At 52.7% G+C, this 24778-nt stretch overlaps 1 protein-coding gene across 1 annotated transcript; it reads right to left on the minus strand.

The window, feature by feature from the left end:
• Positions 1-468: 468 nt before the first annotated feature.
• LOC132575788 (kielin/chordin-like protein) lies at positions 469-24527 on the minus strand. The gene is made up of 4 exons (XM_060244478.1): positions 24407-24527; positions 11814-12370; positions 4737-4809; positions 469-851 (listed from the first exon to the last, which is right to left on the minus strand). Exons 1-4 carry the CDS (start codon positions 24525-24527, stop codon positions 469-471), a joined length of 1134 nt encoding a protein of 377 aa, XP_060100461.1.
• Between the last annotated feature and the right edge of the window lie 251 nt (positions 24528-24778).

Consider the following 24778-nt stretch of genomic DNA (forward strand, 5'->3'; position numbering starts at 1 on the left):
TGCTGTCAGGTTGCCATCCAGCCTCTGTTGAAAAACCTCCAAGGCAGGAGAGCCCACCACCTCCCGAGGAAGCCTGTTCCACTGAGGAACCCCTCTAAAATCACAACTCCCTCCCCCTAAATTCACAGGATCCGCATTGCTGTCAGGTGGCCATCCAGCCTCTGTTGAAAAACCTCCAAGGAAGGAGAGCCCCCCATCTCCAAAGGAGGAAGCCTGTTCCACCGAGGAACCGCTCTAATGGTCAGGAAGTTCTTCCTAATGTTGAGCCAGAACCTCTTTTGATTTAATTTCAACCCCTTGGTTCTGGTCCGACCTTCTGGGGCCACAGAAAACAATTCCACTTCTGGGGCCACAGAAAACAAGGTGTGTGTGAGGGGAGGTATTTGTGAATTCCCTGCATTGTGCAGGGGGTTGGGCTAGATGACCCTGGAGGGCCCTGCCAACACTCTGATTCTACTATTCGAACCCTCAGCGCCTCAGACCGAGGCAGGCCAGTGGTGTGGAGCTGGCCAAGGCGAGACTCAGTCTCGGCTGCTGCAGGCACCACCTGCTGGGGTCCATCCCCTCCACCTCCGGCAAGAATTCCCTCCCGGGGGCCAGCCCTCCACCCACCTCCAGCACCGCCTGACCCAGCAGCTGTCCGCGGCAGGGGGCATCTGCCCAGGTCTGGAGGCTTTGACCCTTTTGGCAGGGCATGGGGAGCAGAGCGTGATTTGCCCAGTCAACGGTGACCTCTAGAGAGCCATGAGACCAGTGTCCTGCCAGGAGCTCAGAGGGCGAGGGGAGGCCAGCCAGACCACGGGAGCTCATTAGCCTCCACCGAGAGGCCGGGCAGAGGCAGGAGGCCAGCTCTAGGGCAGGGGGGGAGGCTGGGGGGCAGGAAGGACCTCCAGGCATAGTGTGGCCAGCCTTCAAGCGGGGGGGGGGGGGGCTGAAGATCTCCCAGGACTGCAGCCGTTCTCCAGCTGGCAACGTTTGTGGTAGGGGAGGAGCAGAAGGAGTGAGCCACGACTCCCAAAAGCTCCAGCCCTGCCACAAATGTTGTTCGTCTTTCGGGTGCTTCTGGATTCTGGCTCCTTTCTCCTGATACAGAATAGCACGGCTGCTTGTCTGGATCGAGCTCGTAGAGATGCCATTGGGGCTGGTTTAGAAGCCGCCAGAAACATGGAGTTCTCTTGTTGCTTCCTGCTAGACCAGAGGTGTTGAACATGCAGCTCGAGGGCCAAATCAGGCCCCTGGAGGACTCCTATCAGGCCCCCGAGCAACTGGCTGTCATCTGCTTCCTTCTCCCTCCCTCTTGTTCCCTTCTGCACCACAGCTTGCTTCGCACAGGAGCAACAGAGCAAAGCCTCTATTTTCTCCATTGGCTGAGGCTCCTCCCTTGGGGAGGAAGTGGGGAGGCCTAGCCCACTTTGCCAGGCTCTCTCAATTGCACAGCAGAGCTACTGAGCTAAGCCTCTCTTACTTCTGTTGGCTGAGGCTCCTCCCTCTCCTGGTCCCCTGGGGAAGGAAGGAAGGAAGGAAGGAAGGAAGGAAGGAAGGAAGGAAGGAAGGAAGGAAGCAGTCAAAGTTTCCTTTGCCCAGTTCCCTGGATCCCATGGGAGAGATGCAAAGAAAGCACCTTTAAGACCAACAAGCGCTAATGTTTTAAGCATGTTTTACTTTTTAAAAAATCTTGAATTGTGTTTGTCTGTGTCCTTTATAAAGTTTCTGTCTCTGCTCCCTGATCTGAAACAGGGACACACACGGCCCAGCCCAATATGGCCCAGCCCGACAAGGTCTCATTTATGTCGGATCTCGACCTCGTGACAAGTGCGTTTGACCCCCCCTGCAGCAGATCGGCTTCAGCCTTGTGATTCAGCACAACTCCCGGACACCGGCCCTGGGTCCACGCACACCTCCGCCCTGCATGCTGTTGGATCCTCTCCAAAACCTTAGATTCTTAGCTGCCCGGGAGGAGAAACATCTGGACCAGATGTTTGCAATCTCTGCACGACTGCCAAGAGCTTAATGGGGAAGAACCCCCCCACCCCCCCAGCTCCCTTTCCTTTCCGGTTCAGCGCTCCCTTGAAGCCGACTCCAAGTTCCTGCTATCACAACGGATATCCAGAATATAGAGACCAGTCCCCCTGGATAAAAGGACAACCTCAAAGGGAAGATTCTACGGCCACCGTACCTTGACGAGGTCTTTCCCCCCTTCCCGGCCTTCGCTCCCAAAATCTCCAAGTATTTCTCAACCCAGAGCTAGTAACCCTACCAGTTATATTGCGTGGCCTTCGCCCTGGGGTTAGGGTGGCCAGGTCCAATTCAAGAAATATCTGGGGACTTTGGGGGTGGAGCCAGGAGACATTGGGAGTGGAGTCAGGAGACATTGGGGGTGGAGCAAGGAGGCTTTGGGGTGGAGCCAGGAGACATTGGGGGTGGAGCCAGGAGAAATTGGGGTGGAGCCAGGAGAAATTGGGGTTGGAGCCAGGAGACATTGGGGTTGGAGCCAGGAGACATTGGGGGTGGAGCCAGGAGACATTGGGAGTGGAGCCAGGAGAAATTGGGGGTGGAGCCAGAAGAAATTGGGGTGGAGCCAGGAGAAATTGGGGGTGGAGCCAGAAGAAATTGGGGTGGAGCCAGGAGAAATTGGGGGTGGAGCCAGGAGAAATTGGGGTGGAGCCAGGATACATTGGGGGTGGAGCCAGGAGACATTGGGGGGTGGAGCCAGGAGTAAGATTGTGACAACCGTACTTGAACTCCAAAGGGAGCTCTGGCCATCCACTCCAAAGGGAGTTCTGGCCATCACATTTTAAAGGGACCGCACACCTTTTAAATGCCTTCCCTCCATGGGAAATAACGAAGGATAGGGGTATCTTCTTTGAGGGCTCATAGAATTGGACTCCCTGGTCCAATTCTTTTGAAACCTGGGAAGGGGGGGGGGGGTTGAGAACAATAATTGGATGCTAAGCTGAAACATTGGTGCCTGTATCTCAAAAAACAGCCCCCCCCCCAAACCCCAGGTACCTGCAGTTCAACTCTCCATTATACCTGATGAGAATCGGTCTCCCTAGGGAATAATGGGGTGCCCAGTAGATATTCCCTCCACCCCTGCTTTCTGATGACCCTGAAGCGGGGGGAGGGCCTCCAAACCGGGGGATCCCCTGCCCCCAACCGAACCCCCCCTGTCTTGCCAGCATTATGGGGAGGGACGGTGGCTCAGTGGTAGAGCATCTGCTTGGGAAGCAGAAGGTCCCAGGTTCAATCCTTGGCATCTCCAACCGAAAAGGGTCCAGGCAAATAGGCGTGAAAAACCTCAGCTTGAGACCCTGGAGAGCCGCTGCCAGTCTGAGTAGACAATACTGACTTTTTATTTTATTTTATTTATTTATTTATTTAAGATTTGTATCCCGCCCTTCCCACACGTGGCTCAGGGCGGCTTCCAATAGTAGATCCAACAAAATTACAATAGTTAAACATATAAAGGGATCCGTATTTAAAACAGATAAAACAGATAAAACAGATAAAACCTTAATTATTAATGCACATTAATAAATATTGCAACTGTATATAAAAGAAATCCAGCAAGTTACATTAAAATTCTCAAGCTAGTTATAGGCTAGCCGGAAGAGGGTCGTCTTACAGGCCCTGCGGAACTGAACAAGGTCCCGCAGGGCCCTCACCTCTTCCGGCAGCTGATTCCACCATGTAGGGGCCATAACAGAGAAAGCCCTTTCTCTGGTGGACTTCAAGCGGGCTTCCTTCGGCCCAGGGATGGTAAGGAGATTTTGTGTTCCCGACCTCAGTACTCTCTGGGGAACGTGCGGGGAAAGACGGTCCTTCAGGTAGACAGGTCCCAAGCCATATAGGGCTTTAAAGGTGATAACCAGCACCTTGTACCGGACTCGGTATATTACTGGAAGCCAGTGCAGGGTCCGAAGACCCGGCTGAATGTGTTCCCGCTTTGGGAGACCTAATAACAGCCGGGCCGCGGCATTCTGCACCAGCTGCAATTTCCGAGTTCGGGACAGGGGCAGCCCCATGTAGAGGGCATTACAGTAGTCTAACCTCGAGGTGACCGTGGCATGGATCACTGTTGCTAGGTCGTCGCGCTCCAAAAAGGGGGCCAACTGCCTTGCCCGCCTAAGATGAAAAAACGCGGACTTGGCAGCGGCTGCTATCTGAGCCTCCATCTTTAGGGAAGGCTCCAACAGCACCCCCAAGCTCCTGACCCTGTCCGCCGCTATCAGCGGCGCACCGTCAAAGGCTGGTAGGGGGATTCCCCCTTCCGGACCACGGCGACCCAAGCAAAGGACCTCTGTCTTCGCAGGATTAAGCTTCAGCCCGCTCAGTCTGAGCCATTCAGCCACGGCATATAATGCCCGGTCTAGATTTTCCGGGACGCAGGTCGGCTGGCCGTCCATCAATAGATAGAGCTGGGTGTCATCAGCATACTGATGACTTTGATGGACCCAGGGTCTGATTCAATAGAAGGCAGCTTCATATGTCAGGGGAGGGATGGTGGCTCCATGGTAGAGCATCTGCTTGGTAAGCAGAAGGTCCCAGGTTCAATCCCCGGCATCTCCAACTCAAAAGGGTCCAGGCAAAGAGGCGTGAAAAACCTCAGCTTGAGACCCTGGAGAGCCGCTGCTAGTCTGAGAAGACAAGACTGACTTTGATGGACCGAGGTTCTGATTCAGTAGAAGGCAGCTTCATATGTCCTCTCTCCTCCTGCCCCCCGCCCCGCCACTTACCTGGCAGATTCTCGCAGTGCCAGGGGCGGTGTGGGAACCCACTGGGTGAGATCTCTGCCGTCTGCCAGTAGCCCTGCAGGGAGAGACACAGAGAGTCACCCTCAAACGCCACGGCCCAGCACAGAGAGTCACCCTCAAACGCCACCCCAAGGAGGCCGGACTGGCCAGATCTCATCAGAAATCAGAAGTTGCGTAGAGTCAGCTAGTGTTGACTTGGGGATACCTGGAGATCTTGGGGGACGGGAGGCTGGAGCAGGCAGGGTTTGGGGTGGAGAGGGTCTTTAACGGGCTACAATGCCATTGAGTTCGCCCTCCAAAGCAGTCATTTTCTCCAGGGGAACTCCTGTGAATAACTGTGATTGGCCCTCCCCCCCATTGTTTCCTGCATTGTGCAGGGGGTTGGACTAGATGACCCTAGGGGTCCCTTCCAACTCTAGGATTCTAGGATTGTGTTATGTGTGTCTCTGTGTTAATCGAAACGTCTAGTTTATCTATAGCTCATTTTATGTGCTGTTTTGATGCTTGATATGTTTTAATGCTAGCTGCTCTGGGGATGCCGTTTGGGTGGAAAGGCAGCACAGATACGGTGGCCAAGTCCAATTCAAGAAATATCTGGGGACTTTGGGGGTGGAGCCAGGAGACTTTGGGGGTGGAGCCAGGAGACATTAGGGGTGGAGCCAGGGGACTTTGGGGGAGGAGCCAGGAGACATTGGGGGTGGAACCAGGAGACTTTGGGGGTGGAGCCAGGAGCAAGGGTGTGACAAACATCGTTGAACTTCAAAGGGAGTTCTGGCCATCACATTTAAATGGACCACACACCTTTTTAAATGCGTTCCTTCCATAGGAAATAATGAAGTATAGGGGCACCTTCTTTTGGAGCTCATAGAATTGGACCACCTGGTCCAGTCTTTTTGAAACTTGGGGGATAATTCGGGGAGAGGCACTGGATGCTATACTGAAAATTCGGTGCCTCTCTCCCAAAAAAACAGCCCCCCCCCAGAGCCCCAGATAACCCGCGTATCAATTCTCCATTATTTCCTATGGGAATAAGTCTCCATAGGGAATAATAGAGTTCTCAGCAGACATTTCCCTCCCCTCCCCCCGCTTTCTGATGACCCTGAAGCGGGGGGAGGGCCTCCAAACTGGGGATCCCCTGCCTCCACCTGGGGATTGGCAACCCTAAGCACAGAAATGTTTTAAATAAATAAAGAAAGAAATGTTTTAAATGAAGAACCACCTCTGGCAGGCCTCGCTCACCTCCCTCCTCTGTGAATTCCCGCAGAGAACCACTGCCAGCAGCCATTAACGTCCCATATTGTGGCAGTGAGTTCCACAAGCCGACGATGACAAAGCCCCAGCTCCGGGGAAGGCCAGCGCCTTACCAGGGGTCGTTTTGTAGAAAGATAGGTGGCGGAGCTCATTAGCATAACTCATTAGCATATGCTGCCTCCCCCCACCAACCAAAATCAACCGAACACTGGAAAGTAGAGCCCCGGGCGAGCGAGGCCTGCTTGGGCTGGCTAGAGAACCAGCCAGCCCAAGCAGGCCTCACTCACCTGGGGCTTTCCTTGGCTGCTCCCCACCCCCAGTCAAAAAGCCAGCCAGCCACCCGCCAGCCAAAATCACACGAGAAGTGGAGAAAGGGTGGTTCGGGCTTAGGGTTGCCAAGTCCAATTCAATAAATACCTGGGGACTTCGGGGGTGGAGCCAGGAGACTTTGGGGGTGGGGCCAGGAGTAAGGTTGTTGTGACCTGCATAACTGTGAATTCCAAAGGGAGTTCTGGACACCACATTTCAAGGGACTGCAGCACCCTTTAAATGCCTTCCCTCCATTGGAAAGAATGAAGGATAGGGGCACCTACTTTGGGGGCTCATAAAATCAGAACCCCGGTCCAATCCTTTTGAAACTTGGGAGGGTCTTTTGAGGAGAGGCACTGGATGCTATGCTACAAAATTGGTGCCTCTACCTCAAGAAACAGCCCCCACCCCCAGAGCCCCAGATACCCGCGGATCAATTCTCCATGATTTTCTATGGGAATAAATCTCCATAGGGAATCATAGAGTTCCCAGCAGACATTTCCCTCCCCTCCCCCCACTTTCTGACGACCCTGAAGCGGGGGAGGGCCTCCAAACCGGGGGATCCCCCGCCCCACCTGGGGATTGGCAACCCTAGATGGAATGAGGGGGGGGGGGAGGCTGGTAACAAGTGACGTCCGCTGCCTCAGCTGAAAACCTGGCGAAAGAACTCTGCATTACAGGCCCTGCGGAATTGCAGCAGAATAAGTCTCCTTAGGGAATCATGAGTTCCTAGCAGACATTTCCCTCCCCTCCCCCCCGCTTTCTGATGACCCTGAAGCGGGGGGAGGGCCTCCAAACCGGGGGATCCCCTGCCCCCACCTGGGGATTGGCAACCCTAACTGAAACTGAACCTGCTGGAATGTGTTATTAGCACCAAATTGTTGCCCAAGCACAGGTTCTGGAGTGTAAAAATAGCAGCCAGAGGAAGTGCAAGGGAAACACAAACTTGAACCTAGGACTCGTGTTGCTGCTACTGCACCTGTTGAATTACTCTTCAAAGAGAAACAGCCATAGGGCTATCTGTGTCTCTCGAAAGAAAGACAAGAAGACAGCAGATTTTCATTCCTAGCAACGTTTAAAGTTTGAGTTTCTACTAAGCACAGTTTACTTGCTTTGAGGGACATTTAAGAATTACAATGATAAAGCGGTTGAGTAAAAGAGTGTTTTGCACTTATATTGCAACATTTGCTGCACCTGGGCACTAGCAACCCTCTGCAGGCTTCTCCAGGGGTTAATGAGGGCTGCTGGGGGCGTGGCAAAATCCCTGGGGGCTGGCTGGCTGCCCGCTCTCCTAGTCCGGGGATTGTTATGCAGCTGTCTCTCTCGGCTTGGCTTCGCGAACGAAGATTTAAGAAGGGTGCAATAGTCCACGTTTGCTGCAGGCTCGCTGGTGGCTGACAAGACCAATGTGGGACAGGCAGGTCCGGCCACAGCGGCTGCAGGGAAAAGTCTGATTTAGGGTTGGTCCTGTAGCAGTGCGATTCTTCCTCAATCTCCTTTTGTCCTCAAGACCAGCTATGCGTGTGTTCTCAAAGGAAGAGACAGCCTGGTGGATGGTGTGCCTCCATGCTTTGCGATCTGAGGCTAGGTCAGACCACTGGTGATGGTTGATGTGACAGGTGCTAAGGGATTTCTTCAAGGAGTCCTTGTACCTCTTCTTTGGTGCCCCTCTATTTCGATGGCCGGTGGAGAGTTCGCCATACAGGGCAATCTTGGGAAGGCGGTGGTTTTCCATCCTAGAAATATGCCCTGCCCAGCGCAGCTGCGTCTTCAACAGCAGTGCCTCGATGCTGGTAACCTCTGCCCGCTTGAGGACTTCAGTGTTGGTCACAAAGTCACTCCAGTGGATGTTGAGGATGGTGCGAAGGCAGCGCTGATGAAAGCGCTCAAGGAGTCGCAGGTGATGACGGTATAAAACCCACGATTCGGAGCCATAGATGAGGGTTGTCATCACAACCGCTTTGTAAACATTGATCTTTGTGCCTTTTTTCAGATGCTTGTTGCTCCACACTCTTTTGTGCAGTCGGCCAAATGCACGGTTTGCCTTTGCCAGCCTGTTGTCAATCTCCTTGTCGATCTTGGCATCTGAGGAGATGATGCACCCCAGGTAGCTGAACTGCTGGACTGTCTTCAGAACTGATTCACCCACAGTGATGCAGGGAGGGTGATAATCTTCCTGGGGTGCAGGCTGTGGAGAACTTCTGTCTTCTTCAGACTAACTTCTAGGCCGAATAGCTTGGCAGCCTCTGCAAAGCAGGACGTCATATGCTGCAGAGCTGATACCGAGTGGGAGACGAGTGCAGCATCATCAGCAAACAGTAGCTCTCGGATGAGTTTTTTCCATTGTCTTGGAGTGTGCCTTTAGTCGCCTCAGGTTGAACAGGCTGCCATCGGTGCGATAGCGGATGTAGACACCATCGTCCTCATCTAGATCTACTGCGGCTCTTTGAAGCATCATGCTAAAGAAGATCGTAAAGAGAGTTGGCGCGAGAACGCAGCCTTGCTTTACACCTGTGCCTATTGGGAAGGGCTCCGAGAGGTCGTTGCAGTGTCTGCGTTGCAGTGTCTGACTTGGCCTCACTGGTCTTCGTGTAGCTGGATGATCATGCTGAGGAACCTTGGGGGACATCCTAAACGTTCCAAGATTTGCCACAGGCCTTTCCTGCTAACGGTATCGAAAGCTTTGGTAAGGTCGACAAAAGTCACATACAGACCCTTGTTCTGTTCCCTGCATTTCTCTTGGAGCTGCCTGAGAACAAATACCATGTCGGTGGTGCTCCTGTTAGCTCTGAAGCCGCACTGGCTCTCTGGGAGGAGTTCTTCTGCAATGGTGGGCACCAGTCTGTTCAGGAGTATTCTGGCAAGGATTTTGCCTGCGATGGAGAGCAGGGTTATCCCCCGGTAGTTGGAGCAGTCTGACTTTTCCCCTTTGTTCTTGTATAGGGTGATGATGATTGCATCGCGAAAGTCCTGTGGTAATTTGCCTTGCTCCCAGCAGGTGACAAGTACTTTGTGAAGTGAGCTATGTAGTACTGTGCCCCCATGCTTCCAGATCTCTGGTGGAATTCCATCAACTCCTGCTGCCTTGCCACTTTTCAGTTGCTTGATGGCTTTAACAGTCTCTTCTAGGGTGGGGATCTCATCCAACTCTGTTTTCACAGGTTGAAGTGGGGTGAGGTGGATTGCTGAATCTTGAACTACGCGGTTGGCACTGAAGAGAACCTGAAAATACTCCGACCACCGGTTCAGTATGGATGCCTTGTCTGTGAGGAGCACTTGGCCGTCTGCACTATGCAAGGGACTCTGAGCCTGATATGATGGACCATATACTGCCTTCAGGGCTTCGTAGAACCCTCTTAAATCACCAGTGTCTGCACACAGCTGGGTTCTCTCTGCGAGCTTGGTCCACCACTCGTTCTGAATGTCTCGAAGCTTGCGCTGGAGGTTGCTACATGCAGCGCGAAAGGTTGCTTTTTTCCCAGGACAGGAGGGCTGAGCAAGATGTGCTTGGTAGGCAGATCTCTTTTTTGCCAGTAATTCTTGGATCTCTTGATTGTTCTCATCAAACCAGTCCTTGTTCTTCCTTGTGGAGAACCCCGAGGACTTCTTCAGAGATCTGCAGGACGGTAGTTTTTAGGTGTTCCCAGAGTTCTTCTGGAGAAGGGTCTGTGGGGCAACTGAGGTCCTCAATTCTTGACTGGAGTTTTGCCTGGAAGGCAGCTTTAACTTCGGCTGACTGAAGGCTGCCAACCTGAAACTTCCTCCGAGGGATACCTCCTCTCCTGGGTGTGGGTTTAAAGTGAAGACGGAGATTGCAGCGTACAAGACGATGATCCGTATGACATTCTGCGCTGGGCATTACTCGGGTGTGTAAGACATCTCGAAGGTCTCTCTGGCGCACCAGAATGTAGTCGATAAGGTGCCAATGCTTGGACCGTGGGTGCATCCAGGTTGTCTTCAGACTGTTCTTCTGCTGGAAGATAGTGTTGGTGATGGTGAGCTGGTGCTCCATGCAGAATTCTAGCAGGAGGCGCCCGTTGTCATTGCAGTTGCCAATGCCGTGTTTGCCAAGTACTCCTTTCCAGGCTTCCGAGTCTTTACCTACTCTGGCATTGAAGTCGCCAAGGATGATCACCTTGTCCTCTGTAGGGGTCTTCCGTACGAGGTTGCGTAGATCAGCATAGAACTTGTTCTTTTCTGCAGGATCTGCTTGAAGGGTTGGGGCATACACACTGAAGAGTGTTGCATGCTGCTTGTTTTGAAGTGGGAGGCGCATGGACATGATGCGATCTGAGTGACCGGTTGGAAGGTTTTCGAGTTTGGAGGCAATGGAGTTCCTGACCATGAAGCCAACGCCAGAAAGGCGGCTCTCAGCCTTTGACTTACCTGACCAGTAGAGGGTATAGCCAGCACCGTGTTCTTGAAGACTACCTTCCTCAGCTTATGCAGCTGTACCTGCTATTCAATAGACAAGTAGGTGGGGAGGAGGAGGGGGAAGCCTCAGAAAGGTTCAGGAGCTGTGCTCCTGTGAGCGTTAAGGTTGCCAATCTCCAGGTGGGGGCAGGGGATCCCCCGGTTTTGGAGGCCCTCCCCCCGCTTCAGGGTCGTCAGAAAGCGGGGGGAGGGGAGGGAAATGCCTGCTGGGAACTCTATTATTCACTATGGAGATTTATTCCCATAGAAAATCATGGAGAATTGATCAGCGGTTATCTGGGGCTCTGGGGGGGGGGCTGTTTTTGGGGTAGAGGCACCAAATATTCAGTATAGCATCTAATGCCTCTCCCCAAAATACCCCCCAAGTTTCAAAAAGATTGGTCCAGGGGGTCCAATTCTATGAGCCCCCAAAAAGCTGCCCCTCTCCTTCATTATTTCCTATGGAAGGAAGTCATTGAAAAGGTGTGCCGTCCCTTTTAATGTGAGGGCCATAATTCCCTTTTGGAGTTCAATTATGCTTGTCACAGCCTTGACCTTGGCTCCACCCCCAATGTCTCCTGGCTCCACCCCCAAAGTCCCCAGATATTTCTTGAATTGGACTTGGCAACCCTAGATGGGAGGGAAATGTCTGCTGGGAACTCTATTATTCCCTATGGAGATTTATTTCCATAGAAAATCATGGAGAATTGATCCGTGGGTATCTGGAGGGGGGGCTGTTTTTTGGGGTAGAGGCACCAAATTTTCAGTATAGCATCTAGTGCCTCTCCCCAAAATACCCCCCAAGTTTCAAAACGATTGGACCAGGGGGTCCAATTTTATGAGCCCCAAAAGAAGGTGCCCGTGTCCTTCATTATTTCCAATGGAGGGGAGGCATTGAAAAGGTGTGCGGGCCCTTTAAATGTGATGGCCAGAACTCCCTTGGGAGTTCAGTTATGCTTGTCACAGCCTTGATCTTGGCTCCACCCCTAATGTCTCCTGGCTCCACCCCCAAAGTCCCCAGATATTTCTTGAATTGGACTTGGCAACCCTAGTGAGCGGCAGCTGAATTTGAGGTCTGCACCTTACCAAGAACTTGCTGGCCTTCTCTCCAGAGGTGCTGGCAAAGGTGATGTGGAGGTCGAGGGGCAGGATGAGGCTCAGGACCTCTTCCCCGCTGCCCTTCTCGAAGACGATCGGCTCCCGGCAGTCCACGAAGAGCGAGATTCGGTGGGGCTCCAGGTTAAGGGCCAGCCGGACCCAGTGGCCGTGGGCAAAGGGGGTGCCGCCCGGAAACACCAAGGAAGCGGGCTCCATGTTGTGGACGGCGCGGTAGTCCAGGCGCAGCTGGTCGGCCCGGGAGCTGGAGACCAGCTGCAGCAGGGGGTGCCCGTCCCGCTTGGTGGCGGCCGGAGAGACCAAGGAGATGAGGGTCCCTTCCGAGCCACGGCTCTGGCGGGCCACAAAATGGAAGCCCAGGGCGGTCTGCACCGTGGACAGCAGGTAGACGGAGTAGTCCCAGGGGAGGGTCAGGTGGGGCACTCGCTGACGGAATTTCCAGGCAGGCACTCCCCGATCGGGGCCCTTGGCTTTGGTGACCCCCTCAACCGAGCGGGTGATGTTGAGCGCCTCCAACAGATCAATGACTGCAAGGCAAGCAGAAGAAGAGGGAAGACAGTGAGAGATAGCGGCTGGGGGCGGGGGGTCAGGCGAGCCTGGGAGACATAAGAACATAAGAGAAGCCATGTTGGGTCAGGCCACTGGCCCATCTGGTCCAACACTCTGTGTCACAGAAGAACATAAGAGAAGCCATGTCGGATCAGGCCAATGGCCCATCCGGTCCAACACTCTGTGTCACAGAAGAACATAAGAAAAGCCATGTTGGTTCAGGCCAGTGGCCCATCCGGTCCAACACTCTGTGTCACATAAGAACATACGAGAAGCCATGTTGGATCAGGCCACTGGCCCATCCAGTCCAACACTCTGTGTCACATAAGAACATAAGTGAAGCCCTGTTGGATCAGGCCAATGGCCCATCCAGTCCAACTCTTTGTGTCACATAAGAGAAGCCATGTTGGGTCAGGCCAATGGCCCATCCAGTCCAACACTCTGCATCACATAAGAACATAAGAGAAGCCATGTTGGATCAGGCCAGTGGCCCATCCAGTCCAACACTCTGTGTCACATAAGAACATAAGAGAAGCCATGTTGGATCATGCCAATAGTCCATCCAGTCCAACACTCTGTGTCACATAAGAACATAAGAGAAGCCATGTTCGATCAGGCCAATGGCCCATCCAGTCCAACACTCTGTGTCACATAAGAGCATAAGAGAAGCCATGTTGGATCAGGCCAATGGCCCATCCAGTCCAACACTCTGTGTCACATAAGAGCATAAGAGAAGCCATGTTGGATCAGGCCAATACCCATCCAGTCCAACACTCTGTCACAGAAGAACATAAGAGAAGCCATGTCGGATCAGGCCAATGGCCCATCCGGTCCAACACTCTGTGTCACAGAAGAACATAAGAAAAGCCATGTTGGTTCAGGCCAGTGGCCCATCCGGTCCCAACACTCTGTGTCACATAAGAACATACGAGAAGCCATGTTGGATCAGGCCACTGGCCCATCCAGTCCAACACTCTGTGTCACATAAGAACATAAGTGAAGCCCTGTTGGATCAGGCCAATGGCCCATCCAGTCCAACTCTTTGTGTCACATAAGAGAAGCCATGTTGGGTCAGGCCAATGGCCCATCCAGTCCAACACTCTGCATCACATAAGAACATAAGAGAAGCCATGTTGGATCAGGCCAGTGGCCCATCCAGTCCAACACTCTGTGTCACATAAGAACATAAGAGAAGCCATGTTGGATCATGCCAATAGTCCATCCAGTCCAACACTCTGTGTCACATAAGAACATAAGAGGAGCCATGTTGGATCAGGCCAGTGGCCCATCCAGTTCAACACTCTGTGTCAGATAAGAACATAAGAGAAGCCCTGTTGGATCAGGCCAGTAGCCCATCCAGTCCAACACTCTGTGTCAGATAAGAACATAAGAGAAGCCCTGTTGGATCAGGCCAGTGGCCCATCCAGTCCAACACTCTGTGTCACATAAGAACATAAGAGAAGCTATGTTGGATCAGGCCAATGGCCCCTCCAGTCCAACACTCTGTGTCACATAAGAACATAAATGAAGCCCTGTTGGATCAGGCCAGTGGCCCATCCAGTTCAACACTCTGTGTCACATAAGAACATAAGTGAAGCCCTGTTGGATCAGGCCAGTGGCCCATCCAGTCCAACACTCTGTGTCACATAAGAACATACGAGAAGCCATGTTGGATCAGGCCAATGGCCCATCCAGTCCAACACTCTGTGTCACAGAATAACATAAGAGAAGCCCTGTTGGATCAGGCCAATGGCTATGTTGGATCAGGCCAGTGCCCCATCCAATCCAACACTCTGTGTCAGATAAGAACATAAGAGAAGCCCTGTTGGAACAGGCCAGTGGCCCATCCAGTCCAACACTCTGTGTCAGATAAGAACATAAGAGAAGGCATGTTGGATCAGGCCAATGGCCCATCCAATCCAACACTCTGTGTCACATAAGAACATAAGAGAAGCCATGTTGGATCAGGCCAGTGGCCCATCCAGTCCAACACTCTGTGTCACATAAGGACATAAGAGAAGCCATGTTGGATCAGGCCAGCGGCCCATCCAGTCCAACATTCTGTGTCACACAGTGGCCAAAAAAACCAAACAAACCCAAGTGCCATCAGGAGGTTCACAAGTGGGTCTAGAAGCGATTCCACTTTGCCCCCCCCCCCAATGCACCAAGAATACAGATGATCACAGCCCCAGACAGTTCCAATAATATACTATGGCTAAGAGCCACTGAGGGACCTCTGCTCCATATTTTTATCCAATCCCCTCTTGAAGCTAGCTATGCTTGTAGCCGCCACCACCTCCTGTGGCAGTGAATTCCACATGTTAATCACCCTTTGGGTGAAGAAGTACTTCCTTTTATCTGTTTTAACCCGACTGCTCAGCAATTTCATTGAATGCCCACGAGTTCTTGCGTTGTGAGAAAGGGAGACCCAGGTTGGAATCCCCACTTGGGCAAGGAATCTCACTGAAAAAACCAACCAAGTTTTATTCAGGGTGTGAGCTTTTGTGTGCAAGCATACTTCAGGGACAATGAAACATGCTCGCGTACATAAAGTGTGCTCGCGCAGGAAAACTCACACCTTTCCCCCCCCTGCCCAGGGTTTCTGCGCTTTTAACAGCTCTCCAAGTGGCAGAAATAAGAACAGAAGAGAACCCATGTTGGATCAGGCCATGTTGGATCCAGTCCAACACTCTGTGTCACACAGTGGCCAAAAAGTTAAGTGCTGCTAGAAGGTTCATCAGTGGGGCCAGGACACTAGAAGCCCTCCCACTGTGTCCCCCCTCAAGCACCAAGAAGACAGAGCATCACTGTCACAGACAGAGAGTTCCAATGATAAGCTGTGGCTAATAGCCACTGATGGACGTATGCTCCATATTTTTATCCAATCCCCTCTTGAAGCTGGCTATGCTTGTAGCCGCCACCACCTCCTATGGCAGTGAATTCCACATGTTAATCACCCTTTGGGTGAAGGACTTCCTTTTATCCTTTTTAACCTGACTGCTCAGCAATTTCATCGAATGCCCACGAGTTCTTGTATGGTGAGAAAGGGAGAAAAGTACTTCTTTCTCTACTTTCTCCATCCCATGCATCATCTTGTAAACCTCTCTCATGTCACCCCGCGGTCGACGTTTCTCCAAGCTAAAGAGCCCCAAGCGTTTTAACCTTTCTTCATAGGGAAAGGGTTCCAACCCTTGAATCATTCTAGTTGCGCTTTTCTGGACTTTTCCCAATGCTATAATATCCTTTTTGAGGTGCGGTGACCAAAATTGTACACAGTACTCCAAATGAGGCCACACCATCGATTTATACAGGGGCATTAGGATACTGGCTGATCCAACAGACGAAGCTTCACTGAGTTAGGGCCGTGTGCCCTTGAGAGATTCTCTGAGGCCACTGCCCGGAGCCATTTCTGTTCGGAGACTCTGTGCTGATAAGGATGGTCTGTCCTCTTCTCTCCCCAGCTCCGATCAAAAGAAGCAGCTCCCTTGGCTGACTGGTTTGTGGCACGCCTGGAATCCCACCACGCCAAGGGGGGCCTGGGGTGGGGGTGGGGGGCAGGAATCCCAAACAGTTTTATGGGGGCAGAAAGAGGTGAGCCCAGATCTGGCTTGCAGTTGAGTGCAGCTCCCTCCCCCCAAGAATTGTAGGAGTAATTTCTCCCCCCCCCCCCTACACACACAGACACATTCCACCTCTCCTTTCTCTCCCCCCCACCCCTTTGCTGAAACACCACCAGCTGGACTTAATTAAACTGGATTTCAGAGGGAGTTTCTGGGAAAGAGGCCCAGACAACCGGTTGGCGGCCTCCCCACTTCTTAAAACAAAAAACAAAGGGAGCGTCCCATTTGCATGGATTTACTCGAATTAGTCCAGCCAGCTCACGGAAAGCAACAGACTTGGCCTGGTTTGACTTATGAATGTGTGAAAGGAAGAAGAAGAAGAAAGAAGAAGAAATTGGATTTATATCCCGCCTTATACTCTAAATCTCAGAGTCTCAGAACAGCTCAAAATCTCCTTTATCTTCTTCCCCCACAACAGACACTTTATGAGGTGGATGGGGCTGAGAGCTCTGACAGAAACTACCCTTTCAAGGACAGCTCTGTGAGAGCTGCAGCTAACCCAAGATCATTCCAGCAGCTGCAAGTGGAGGAATGGGGAATAAAACCCGGTTCTCCCAGATAAGAAGAGGAGGAGGAGGAGGAGGAGGAGAAGAATCCTTTCAAGGACAGCTCTGTGAGAGCTATGTCTGACCCCCCCCCTACAACAGATACCCTGTGAGGTGGGTGGGGCTGAGAGAGCTCTGACAGAAGCTGCCCTTTCAAGGACAACTCCTTTCAAGGACAACTCCTGGCTGACCCAAGGCCATTCCAGCAGCTGCAAGGGGAGGAGTGGGGAATCAAACCTGGTTCTCCCAGATAAGAGAGCTCTGGCTGACCCAAGGCCATTCCAGCAGCTGCAAGGGGAGGAGTGGGGAATCAAACCTGGTTCTCCCAGATAAGAGAGCTCTGGCTGACCCAAGGCCATTCCTGCAGCTGCAAATGGAGGAGTGGGGAATCAAACCCGGTTCTCCCAGATAAGAGAGCTCTGGCTGACCCAAGGCCATTCCAGCAGCTGCAAGTGGAGGAGTGGGGAATCAAACTTGGTTCTCCGAAATAAGAGAGCTCTGGCTGACCCAAGGCCATTCTAGCAGCTGCAAGTGGAGGAGTGGGGAATCCAACCCGATTCTCCCAGATAAGAGAGCTCTGGCTGACCCAAGGCCATTCTAGCAGCTGCAAGGGGATGAGTGGGGAATCAAACCCAGTTCTCCCAGATAAGAGAGCTCTGGCTGACCCAAGGCCATTCCAGCAGCTGGAAGTGGAGGAGTGGGGAATCAAACCCGGTTCTCCCAGATAAGAGAGCTCTGGCTGACCCAAGGCCATTCCAGTAGGTGCAAGTGAAGGAAGGAGGAATCAAACCCGGTTCTCCCAGATAAGAGTCCACGCACTTAACCACTACACCAAACTGGCTCATATCTGCCCAGCATATCCACAGCTGGATTTGGAGCACAGTTTTTACACTGTTGCATGACAAAGAGAAAGGCTTCTCCCTCTCCGAAAATGCTAAAACTGGAGGGCATTCAATGAAGCTGACGGGCAGTAGGTTCAGGGACGACAAAAGGAAAGACCACTTTCCACAGGGAGTGATTAAAATGTGGGATTTGATGCCAGAGGATGGAGTGAGGGCCGCAGGAAGCCGCAGCTTTCAAAGGGGATTAGAAAGATTCAGGAAGGTATATTTATCAGTGGCGACTAGCCAGGGAGACAGAGGGGAACCCCCACATTCAGTGGCACGAAACCTCTGAACCCCAGAGCCAGGAGGCAACATCAGAAGAAGGCCTCAGCCTCTCTGCCCTGCTGTTGGCCCTCCAGAGGAACTGGCTGGCCCCTGTGTGAGACAGGAGGCTGGACTAGATGGACCCTTCCTGGTCTGATCCAGCAGGGCTCTTCTGATGTTCTTATGAAGGCCTCGGCCTCTCTGCCCTGTTGTTGACCCCCCAGGAGGAACTGGCTGGCCTCTGTGTAAGGCAGGAGGCTGGTCTGGATGGACCCTCCCTGGTCTGATCCAGCAGGGCTCTTCTGAGATTCTCATGAAGGCCTCGGCCTCTCTGCCCTGTTGTTGGCCCTCCAGAGGAACTGGCTGGTCCCTGTGTGAGACAGGAGGCTGGACTAGATGGACCCTCCGTGGTCTGATCCAGCAGGGCTCTTCTGGTGTTCTTCTGGGCCTCTTTGCCCTGTTGTTGGCTCTCCAGAGGAACTGGTTGGCCATTAGAACATAAAAACATAAGAGAAGCCATGTTGGATCAGGCCAATGGCCCACCCAGTCCAACACTGTGTCACGCAGTGGCCAAAAAAAACCCAAGCATCATCAGGTGGTCCACCAGTGGGGCCAGGACACTAGAAGCCCTCCCACTGTACCCCCCCAAGCACTAGGAATACAGAGCATCACTGCCCCAGACAGAGAGTTCCAACAATAAACTGTGCCTAAGAGCCACGGATGGACCTCTGCTCCAGATGCTTATCCGATGCTCCATATGCTTATCCTATATCTCCTATGGCAGTGTCACACAGTGGCAAAAAACCCCCAGGTCCCATCAGGAGGTTCACCAGTGGGGCCAGGACACTAGAAGCCCTCCGTTGCCCCCCTAAGCACCAAGAATACAGAGCATCACTGTCCCAGACTGAAGAACATAAGAGAAGCCCTGTTGGATCAGGCCAATGGCCCATCCAACCCAGCACTCTGTGTCACATAAGAACACAAGAGAAGCCATGTTGGATCAGGCCAATAGGCCATCCAGTCCAACACTCTGTGTCACATAGGAACATAAGAGAAGCCATGTTGGGTCAGGCCAATGGCCCATCCACTCCAGCACTCTGTGTCACATAAGAACATAAGAGAAGCCATGTTGGGTCAGGCCAATGGCCCATCCAATCCAACACTCTGTGTCACAGAAGAACATATGAGAAGCCATGTTGGATCAGGCCAATGGCCCATCCAACCCAACACTCTGTGTCACATAAGAACATAAGAGAAGCCATGTTGGATCAGGCCAATAGGCCATCCAGTCCAACACTCTGTGTCACATAGGAACATAAGAGAAGCCATGTTGGGTCAGGCCAATGGCCCATCCAGTCCAACACTCTGTGTCACAGAAGAACATAAGAGAAGCCATGTTGGATCAGGCCAATGGCCCATCCAACCCAACACTCTGTGTCACATAAGAACATACGAGAAGCCATGTTGGATCAGGCCAATGGCCCATCCAGTCCAACACTCTGTGTCACACAGTGGCCAAGAAACCCAAGTGCCATCAGCAACCCAGGTGCCTGACTTGCCTGTGGAATCAGCTCCCGGAGGAGGTGCGGGCCCTGCGGAACCTCGACCAGTTCCGCAGGGCCTGCAAGACTGCCCTTTTTAGACACACCTATAATGATACGGACTGCTGAGTTGCAATGAACGAAGAACCGCCATCTCTAACATCATTTAAACTGGCAGATTCAGCGCCAGAACAGCTATTACTGCCAGATATATATATAATGTAATGTAAAATTAAGTATTTTAACTGAATTAACGGGTTTTTATATGTGTAATTTTAATTGCTAATCTAATGTTTTACTATTTATGTTAATATATTACTTACTGTTAGCCGCCCTGAGCCGCTTTGCGGGGAGGGCGGGGTAGAAATAAAATTTATTATTATTATTATTATTATTATTATTATGGTGGCGTCGTCGCCCAGTTTGCCTCTCTCTGCCTTTCCCCCGCAGCTCTGCCAAAGGGGCTTTTGAGAAGGGGCCTGCAGGGGGGGGCCACAGGCGGTGGGGGCGGCCGCTCCAACTCAGATAATTTGCAAGGGGCCCCCCAAATTTTTTTACTGCCTAAGGGCCTCCATAGGGTTTAATCCGGCCCTGGCCAAACTGTGGCTCAGTAGCTGTGTGGGGCTCTTTCACACACAGAAGCTCCCTCCCTCCTTATAGCTGTGTGGGGCTCTTTCACACACAGAAGCTCCCTCCTCCTTAGCCGGCTTGGAGAAGGCATCTCTCCCTTTAAATCACTCCTCCAAGCCAAGCCAGCCAGCAGCTTGGAGAAAGCATTTAAAGTTAAAGTGGTTTCCTTTCCACCTCTCCCTCTCCCCATCGGTTTGCCTGCCTGCCTGCCTCCCTTCCTGTCTTGCGGCTCTCAAACATCTGACGTTCGTGTCTTGTGGCTCTCAAACATCTGATGGGCTCTTACATTAAGAGAGTTTGGGCACTCCTGGACTAAGCGGTTGATTGACAGAGCTCAGCTGCCCTGGAGAAAAATGGCGGCTTTGCAAGGTGGGTTTAGGGCATTAGACCCTCCTGAGGCGGCCCCTCCCCTTCCCCAAACCCTGCCCTCCCAACGTTCCACCTCCATATCTCCAGGTACCTCCCAGGCGGGAGTTGGCAACCCTGTGTCCTGTTCTGTCCACAGAAGAGCTCTGTGCTACCCAAAGGTCTCCATATGCTTCCCCAACAATCAATGCATTCCCAGTGAGCTGCTCTCCTGTTACTCCCACCAACCCAACTGGAGAGGCAGTATGGTGTAGTGGTTAAGTGCACCGACATTTATCTGGGAGAACCGAGTTTGATTCCCCCCTCCTCCACTTGCAGCTGCTGGAATGGCCTTGGGTCAGCCAGAGCTCTCTTATCTGGGAGAACCGGGTTGATTCCCCACTCCTCCACTTGCACCTGCTGGAATGCCTTGGGTCAGCCAGAGCTCCCTTATCTGGGAGAACTGGTTTGATTCCCCACTCCTCCACTTGCAGCTGCTGGAATGGCCTTGGGTCAGCCAGAGCACTCTTATCTGGGAGAACCGGGTTTGATTCCCCACTCCTCCACTTGCAGCTGCTGGAATGGCCTTGGGTCAGCCATAGCTCTCTTATCTGGGAGAACCGGGTTGGATTCCCAACTCCTCCACTTGCAGCTGCTGGAATGGCCTTGGGTCAGCCAGAGCACTCTTATCTGGGAGAACCGGGTTTGATTCCCCACTCCTCCACTTGCAGCTGCTGGAATGGCCTTGGGTCAGCCATAGCTCTCTTATCTGGGAGAACCGGGTTTGATTCCCCGCTCCTCCACTTGCAGCTGCTGGAATGGCCTTGGGTCAGCCAGAGCTCTCTTATCTGGGAGAACCGGTATGAATCCCACTTCTCCACTTGCACCTGCTGGAATGGCCTTGGGTCAGCCAGAGCTCTCTTATCTGGGAGAACCAAGTTTGATTCCCCTCTCCTCCACTTGCAGCTGCTGGAATGGTCTTGGGTCAGCCAGAGCTCTCTTATCTGGGAGAACTGGGTTTGATTCCCCACTCCTCCACTTGCAGCTGCTGGAATGGCCCTGGTTCAGCACAGCACTCTTATCTGGGAGAACTGGGTTTGATTCCCCACTCCTCCACTTGCAGCTGCTGGAATGGCCTTGGGTCAGCCAGAGCTCTCTTATCTGGGAGAATCGGGTTGGATTCCCAACTCCTCCACTTGCAGCTGCTGGAATGGCCTTGGGTCAGCCAGAGCTCTCTTATCTGGGAGAACTGGGCTTGATTCCCCACTCCTCCACTTGCAGCTGCTGGAATGGCCTTGGGTCAGCCATAGCTCTCTTATCTGGGAGAACCGGGTTGGATTCCCAACTCCTCCACTTGCAGCTGCTGGAATGGCCTTGGGTCAGCCAGAGCACTCTTATCTGGGAGAACTGGGTTTGATCCCCCACTCCTCCACTTGCAGCTGCTGGAATGGCCTTGGGTCAGCAGAGCTCTCTTATCTGGGAGAACCGGGTTTGATTCCCCACTCCTCCACTTGCAGCTGCTGGAATGGCCTTGGGTCAGCCAGAGCTCTCTTATCTGGGAGAACCGGGTTTGATTCCCCACTCCTCCACTTGCAGCTGCTGGAATGGCCTTGGGTCAGCCAGAGCTCTCTTATCTGGGAGAACCGGGTTGGATTCCCCACTCCTCCACTTGCAGCTGCTGGAATGGCCTCGGGTCAGCCAGAGCTCTCTTATCTGGGAGAACCTGGTTTGATTCCCCACTTGCAGCTGCTGGAATGGCCTTGGGTCAGCCATAGCTCTGGCAGAGGTTGTCCTTGAAAGGGCCAGCTGCTGTGAGAGCCCTCTCAGACCCACGCACCTCACAGGGTGTCTGTTGTGGGGGGGGAGAAGATAAAGGAGATTGTAAGCCACTCTGACTCTCTAATTCAGAGAGAAGGGCGGGTATAAATCTGCAGTCTTTTTTTCCTATCCCTTGTCTTCCCCCCACTCCCCACACACACACTGAAAGGAAAGGAAAGGTCCCCTGTGCAAGCACCAGTCGTTTCCAACTCTGGGGTGACATTGCTTTCACAACGTTTTCCACGGCAGCCTTTTTACGGGGTGGTTTGCCCTTGCCTTCCCAGTCATCTCCACTTTCCTCCAGCAAGCTAGGTCCTCTTTTGACCGACCTCGGAAGGATGAAAGGCTGAATCAACCTGAGCCGGCTACTTAAAAACCCAGCTTCCGCCGGGGATCGAACTCAGGTCATGAGCAGAGCTTAGGACTTCAGTACTGCAGCTTTAACACTCTGCACCACGGGGCAAGAGATGCGCAAAAGGCGGGCCTCGTTTTGGGCAGGAGGGAACAGGTACGGAGCTCTAGAACTCTATATTTTATTGTGCTCTTTCTTTTTTACCCTCCCCCCCTAAAAAACGAAACAAAACTTGCTTCTGGCTCCATTATTCAGATCCCCTGTGAGAAATTTTGCAGTACTCTTAAGATCTGACAACCTTCTAATATTTTCTCCCACAACAAAATGGGAAAACCATCAAACCCTATCCAGCGGACAAATGGAAATCTTCCTCGTGCCGCTGTGGCCACATCGGAGAAAGGAATTTAAAAGTATGATGGGAGCGGCGTCCCCGCTCAGCTGAGTGAGTGTGAGCCAGCTCACACTTTTTGACTCCACTCAGGAAAAATAGCCACAGAGCACAATAATTTATGCAGGAGCTCCCAACTTTAATGCCAGTAGCTCACAACTTTAATAAGCGGCCCCGTGGCGCAGAGTGGTAAAGCTGCAGTACTGTGGTCTGACTCTGCTCACGACCTGGAGTTGGATTCCGGCGGAAGCTGGTTCAGGTATCCGGCCCAAGGTTGACTCAGCCTTCCATCCTTCCGCGGTCGTCAAATGAGTCCCCAGCTTGCTGCGGGGGAAAGTGGAGATGACTGGGGAAGGCAATGGCAACCACCCCGTAAAAAGTCTGCCATGAAAACATGAAGCAACGTCACCCAGAGTTGGAAACGACTGGTGCTTGCACAGGGGACCTTTCTTTTCCTTTCCCACAACTTTAATGCAGTAGCTTACAACTTTAATAAGCGGCCCCGTGGCGCAGAGTGGTAAAGCAGCGGTACTGCAGTACTGTGGTCTGAACTCTCTGCTCATGACCTGAGTTCGATTCCGGTGGAAGTTGGTTCAGGTAGCCTGCCCACGGTGACTCAGGCTTCCATCCTTCCGAGGTCGGTCAAATGAGTACCCAGCTTGCTGGGGGGAAAGTGTAAAAGACTAGGGAAGGCAGTGGCAAACCACCCCGTGAAAAGTCTGGCTGTGAAAACGTGAAAGCAACGTCACCCCAGAGTCGGAAACGACTCGTGCTTGCACAGGGGACCTTTCCTTTCCTTTCCTTTCCTTTCCTTTCCTTTCCTTTCCTTTCCTTTCCTTTTTAATGCAAGTAGCTCACAAAGTAGAATTTTTGCTCACAAGACTCTGCAGCTTAGAGGAAACATTGGATGGGAGTCAGGTTTTATTAGAACAATTCTAATTCAAGAAGCATTTTAAGGCAGATGCTGAGCGGATATAATTGAGTATCCCTTCTGGTGATGTGTGTGTGTGTGTGTGTGTGAGACACATGCCAATGAGTCGTGCTCATGAGCTCCGGCACCTCTTTTTCTCCTACAGGACCCCTGGCCAAAGGCTAGGGTTGGCCAGTCCAATTCAAGAAATATCTGGGGACTTTGGAGGTGGAGCCAGGAGACTTTGGGGGTGGAGCCAGGAGCGAGGTTGGGACAAGCATCATTGAACTCCAAAGGGAGTTCTGGCCGTCACACTGAAAGGGACCGCACGCCTTTTCGATGCCTTCCCTCCGTTGGAAATAGTGAAGGAGAGGGGCACCTTCTTTGGGGGCTCATAGAATTGGACCCCCTGGTCCAATCTGTTTGAAACCTGGAGGGTACTTTGGGGAAAGGCATCCGATGCTATACTGAATATTTGTTACCTCTTATCTCAAAAAATACCCCCCACAGAACCCCCAATACCCGTGGATCAATTTTCCATGATACCCTATGGGAAACAGTCGCCATAGGGAATAATGGAGAGCCCAGCAGAAATTTCCCTCCCTCCTTCCGCTTTCTGATGACCCTGAAGCGGGGGGGGGGGCTCTAAACCAGGGTATCCCCTCCACCTGGGGATTGGCAACCCTACAAAACCTGCCCCCCCCCCGCTCCACTCACCGTTCTCCCCATAATAGTTCAGCTCCCCGTCGTCTTCGTCTCCTCCGGGGAGGCTCTGCCCCACAGCCTGAAGGGCGAGGGCTGCCCACTGAGCCAGGTAGAGACGCCACCACCCTGGCATGGCCTTGCAGCAGCCGCCCAATTCATTGGAAACCCAGCCTGGGGGAGAAGCCGGACAGGAGCTCTTCTGCAGCCTGGGGGGGGAAAGTTTGCAGAGCAGAAAAAAAGTAGGGAGAGGAGCCAATCCCCGGAACCTCCACGAGGGGAGCTCCAGCGCCAGCCAGATGTGCGGGGAAGGGGGGGGGGTCTCTGGTCGACACCGGAGCGAGGAAGACACTCGTCTTTCCTCCAGCTGAAGTTGGCACCTGGGAG

This window comes from Heteronotia binoei, chromosome 8, assembly GCF_032191835.1.
Source record: "Heteronotia binoei isolate CCM8104 ecotype False Entrance Well chromosome 8, APGP_CSIRO_Hbin_v1, whole genome shotgun sequence".
Classification (NCBI taxonomy): domain Eukaryota; kingdom Metazoa; phylum Chordata; class Lepidosauria; order Squamata; family Gekkonidae; genus Heteronotia; species Heteronotia binoei.

Bases quoted from the DNA above. Each gene is read 5' to 3' on its own strand.
- LOC132575788 (XM_060244478.1), bottom strand. From the start codon at position 24,527: ATGCCAGGGTGGTGGCGTCTCTACCTGGCTCAGTGGGCAGCCCTCGCC. The intron at 4,810-11,813 runs GTAAGGTGCAGA...CTCTCCCTGCAG, and splicing joins AGAAGGCCAGCAAGTTCTTG to GGCTACTGGCAGACGGCAGA. The intron at 852-4,736 runs GTAAGTGGCGGG...CCCCTGCCCTAG, and splicing joins GCACTGCGAGAATCTGCCAG to AGCTGGCCTCCTGCCTCTGC.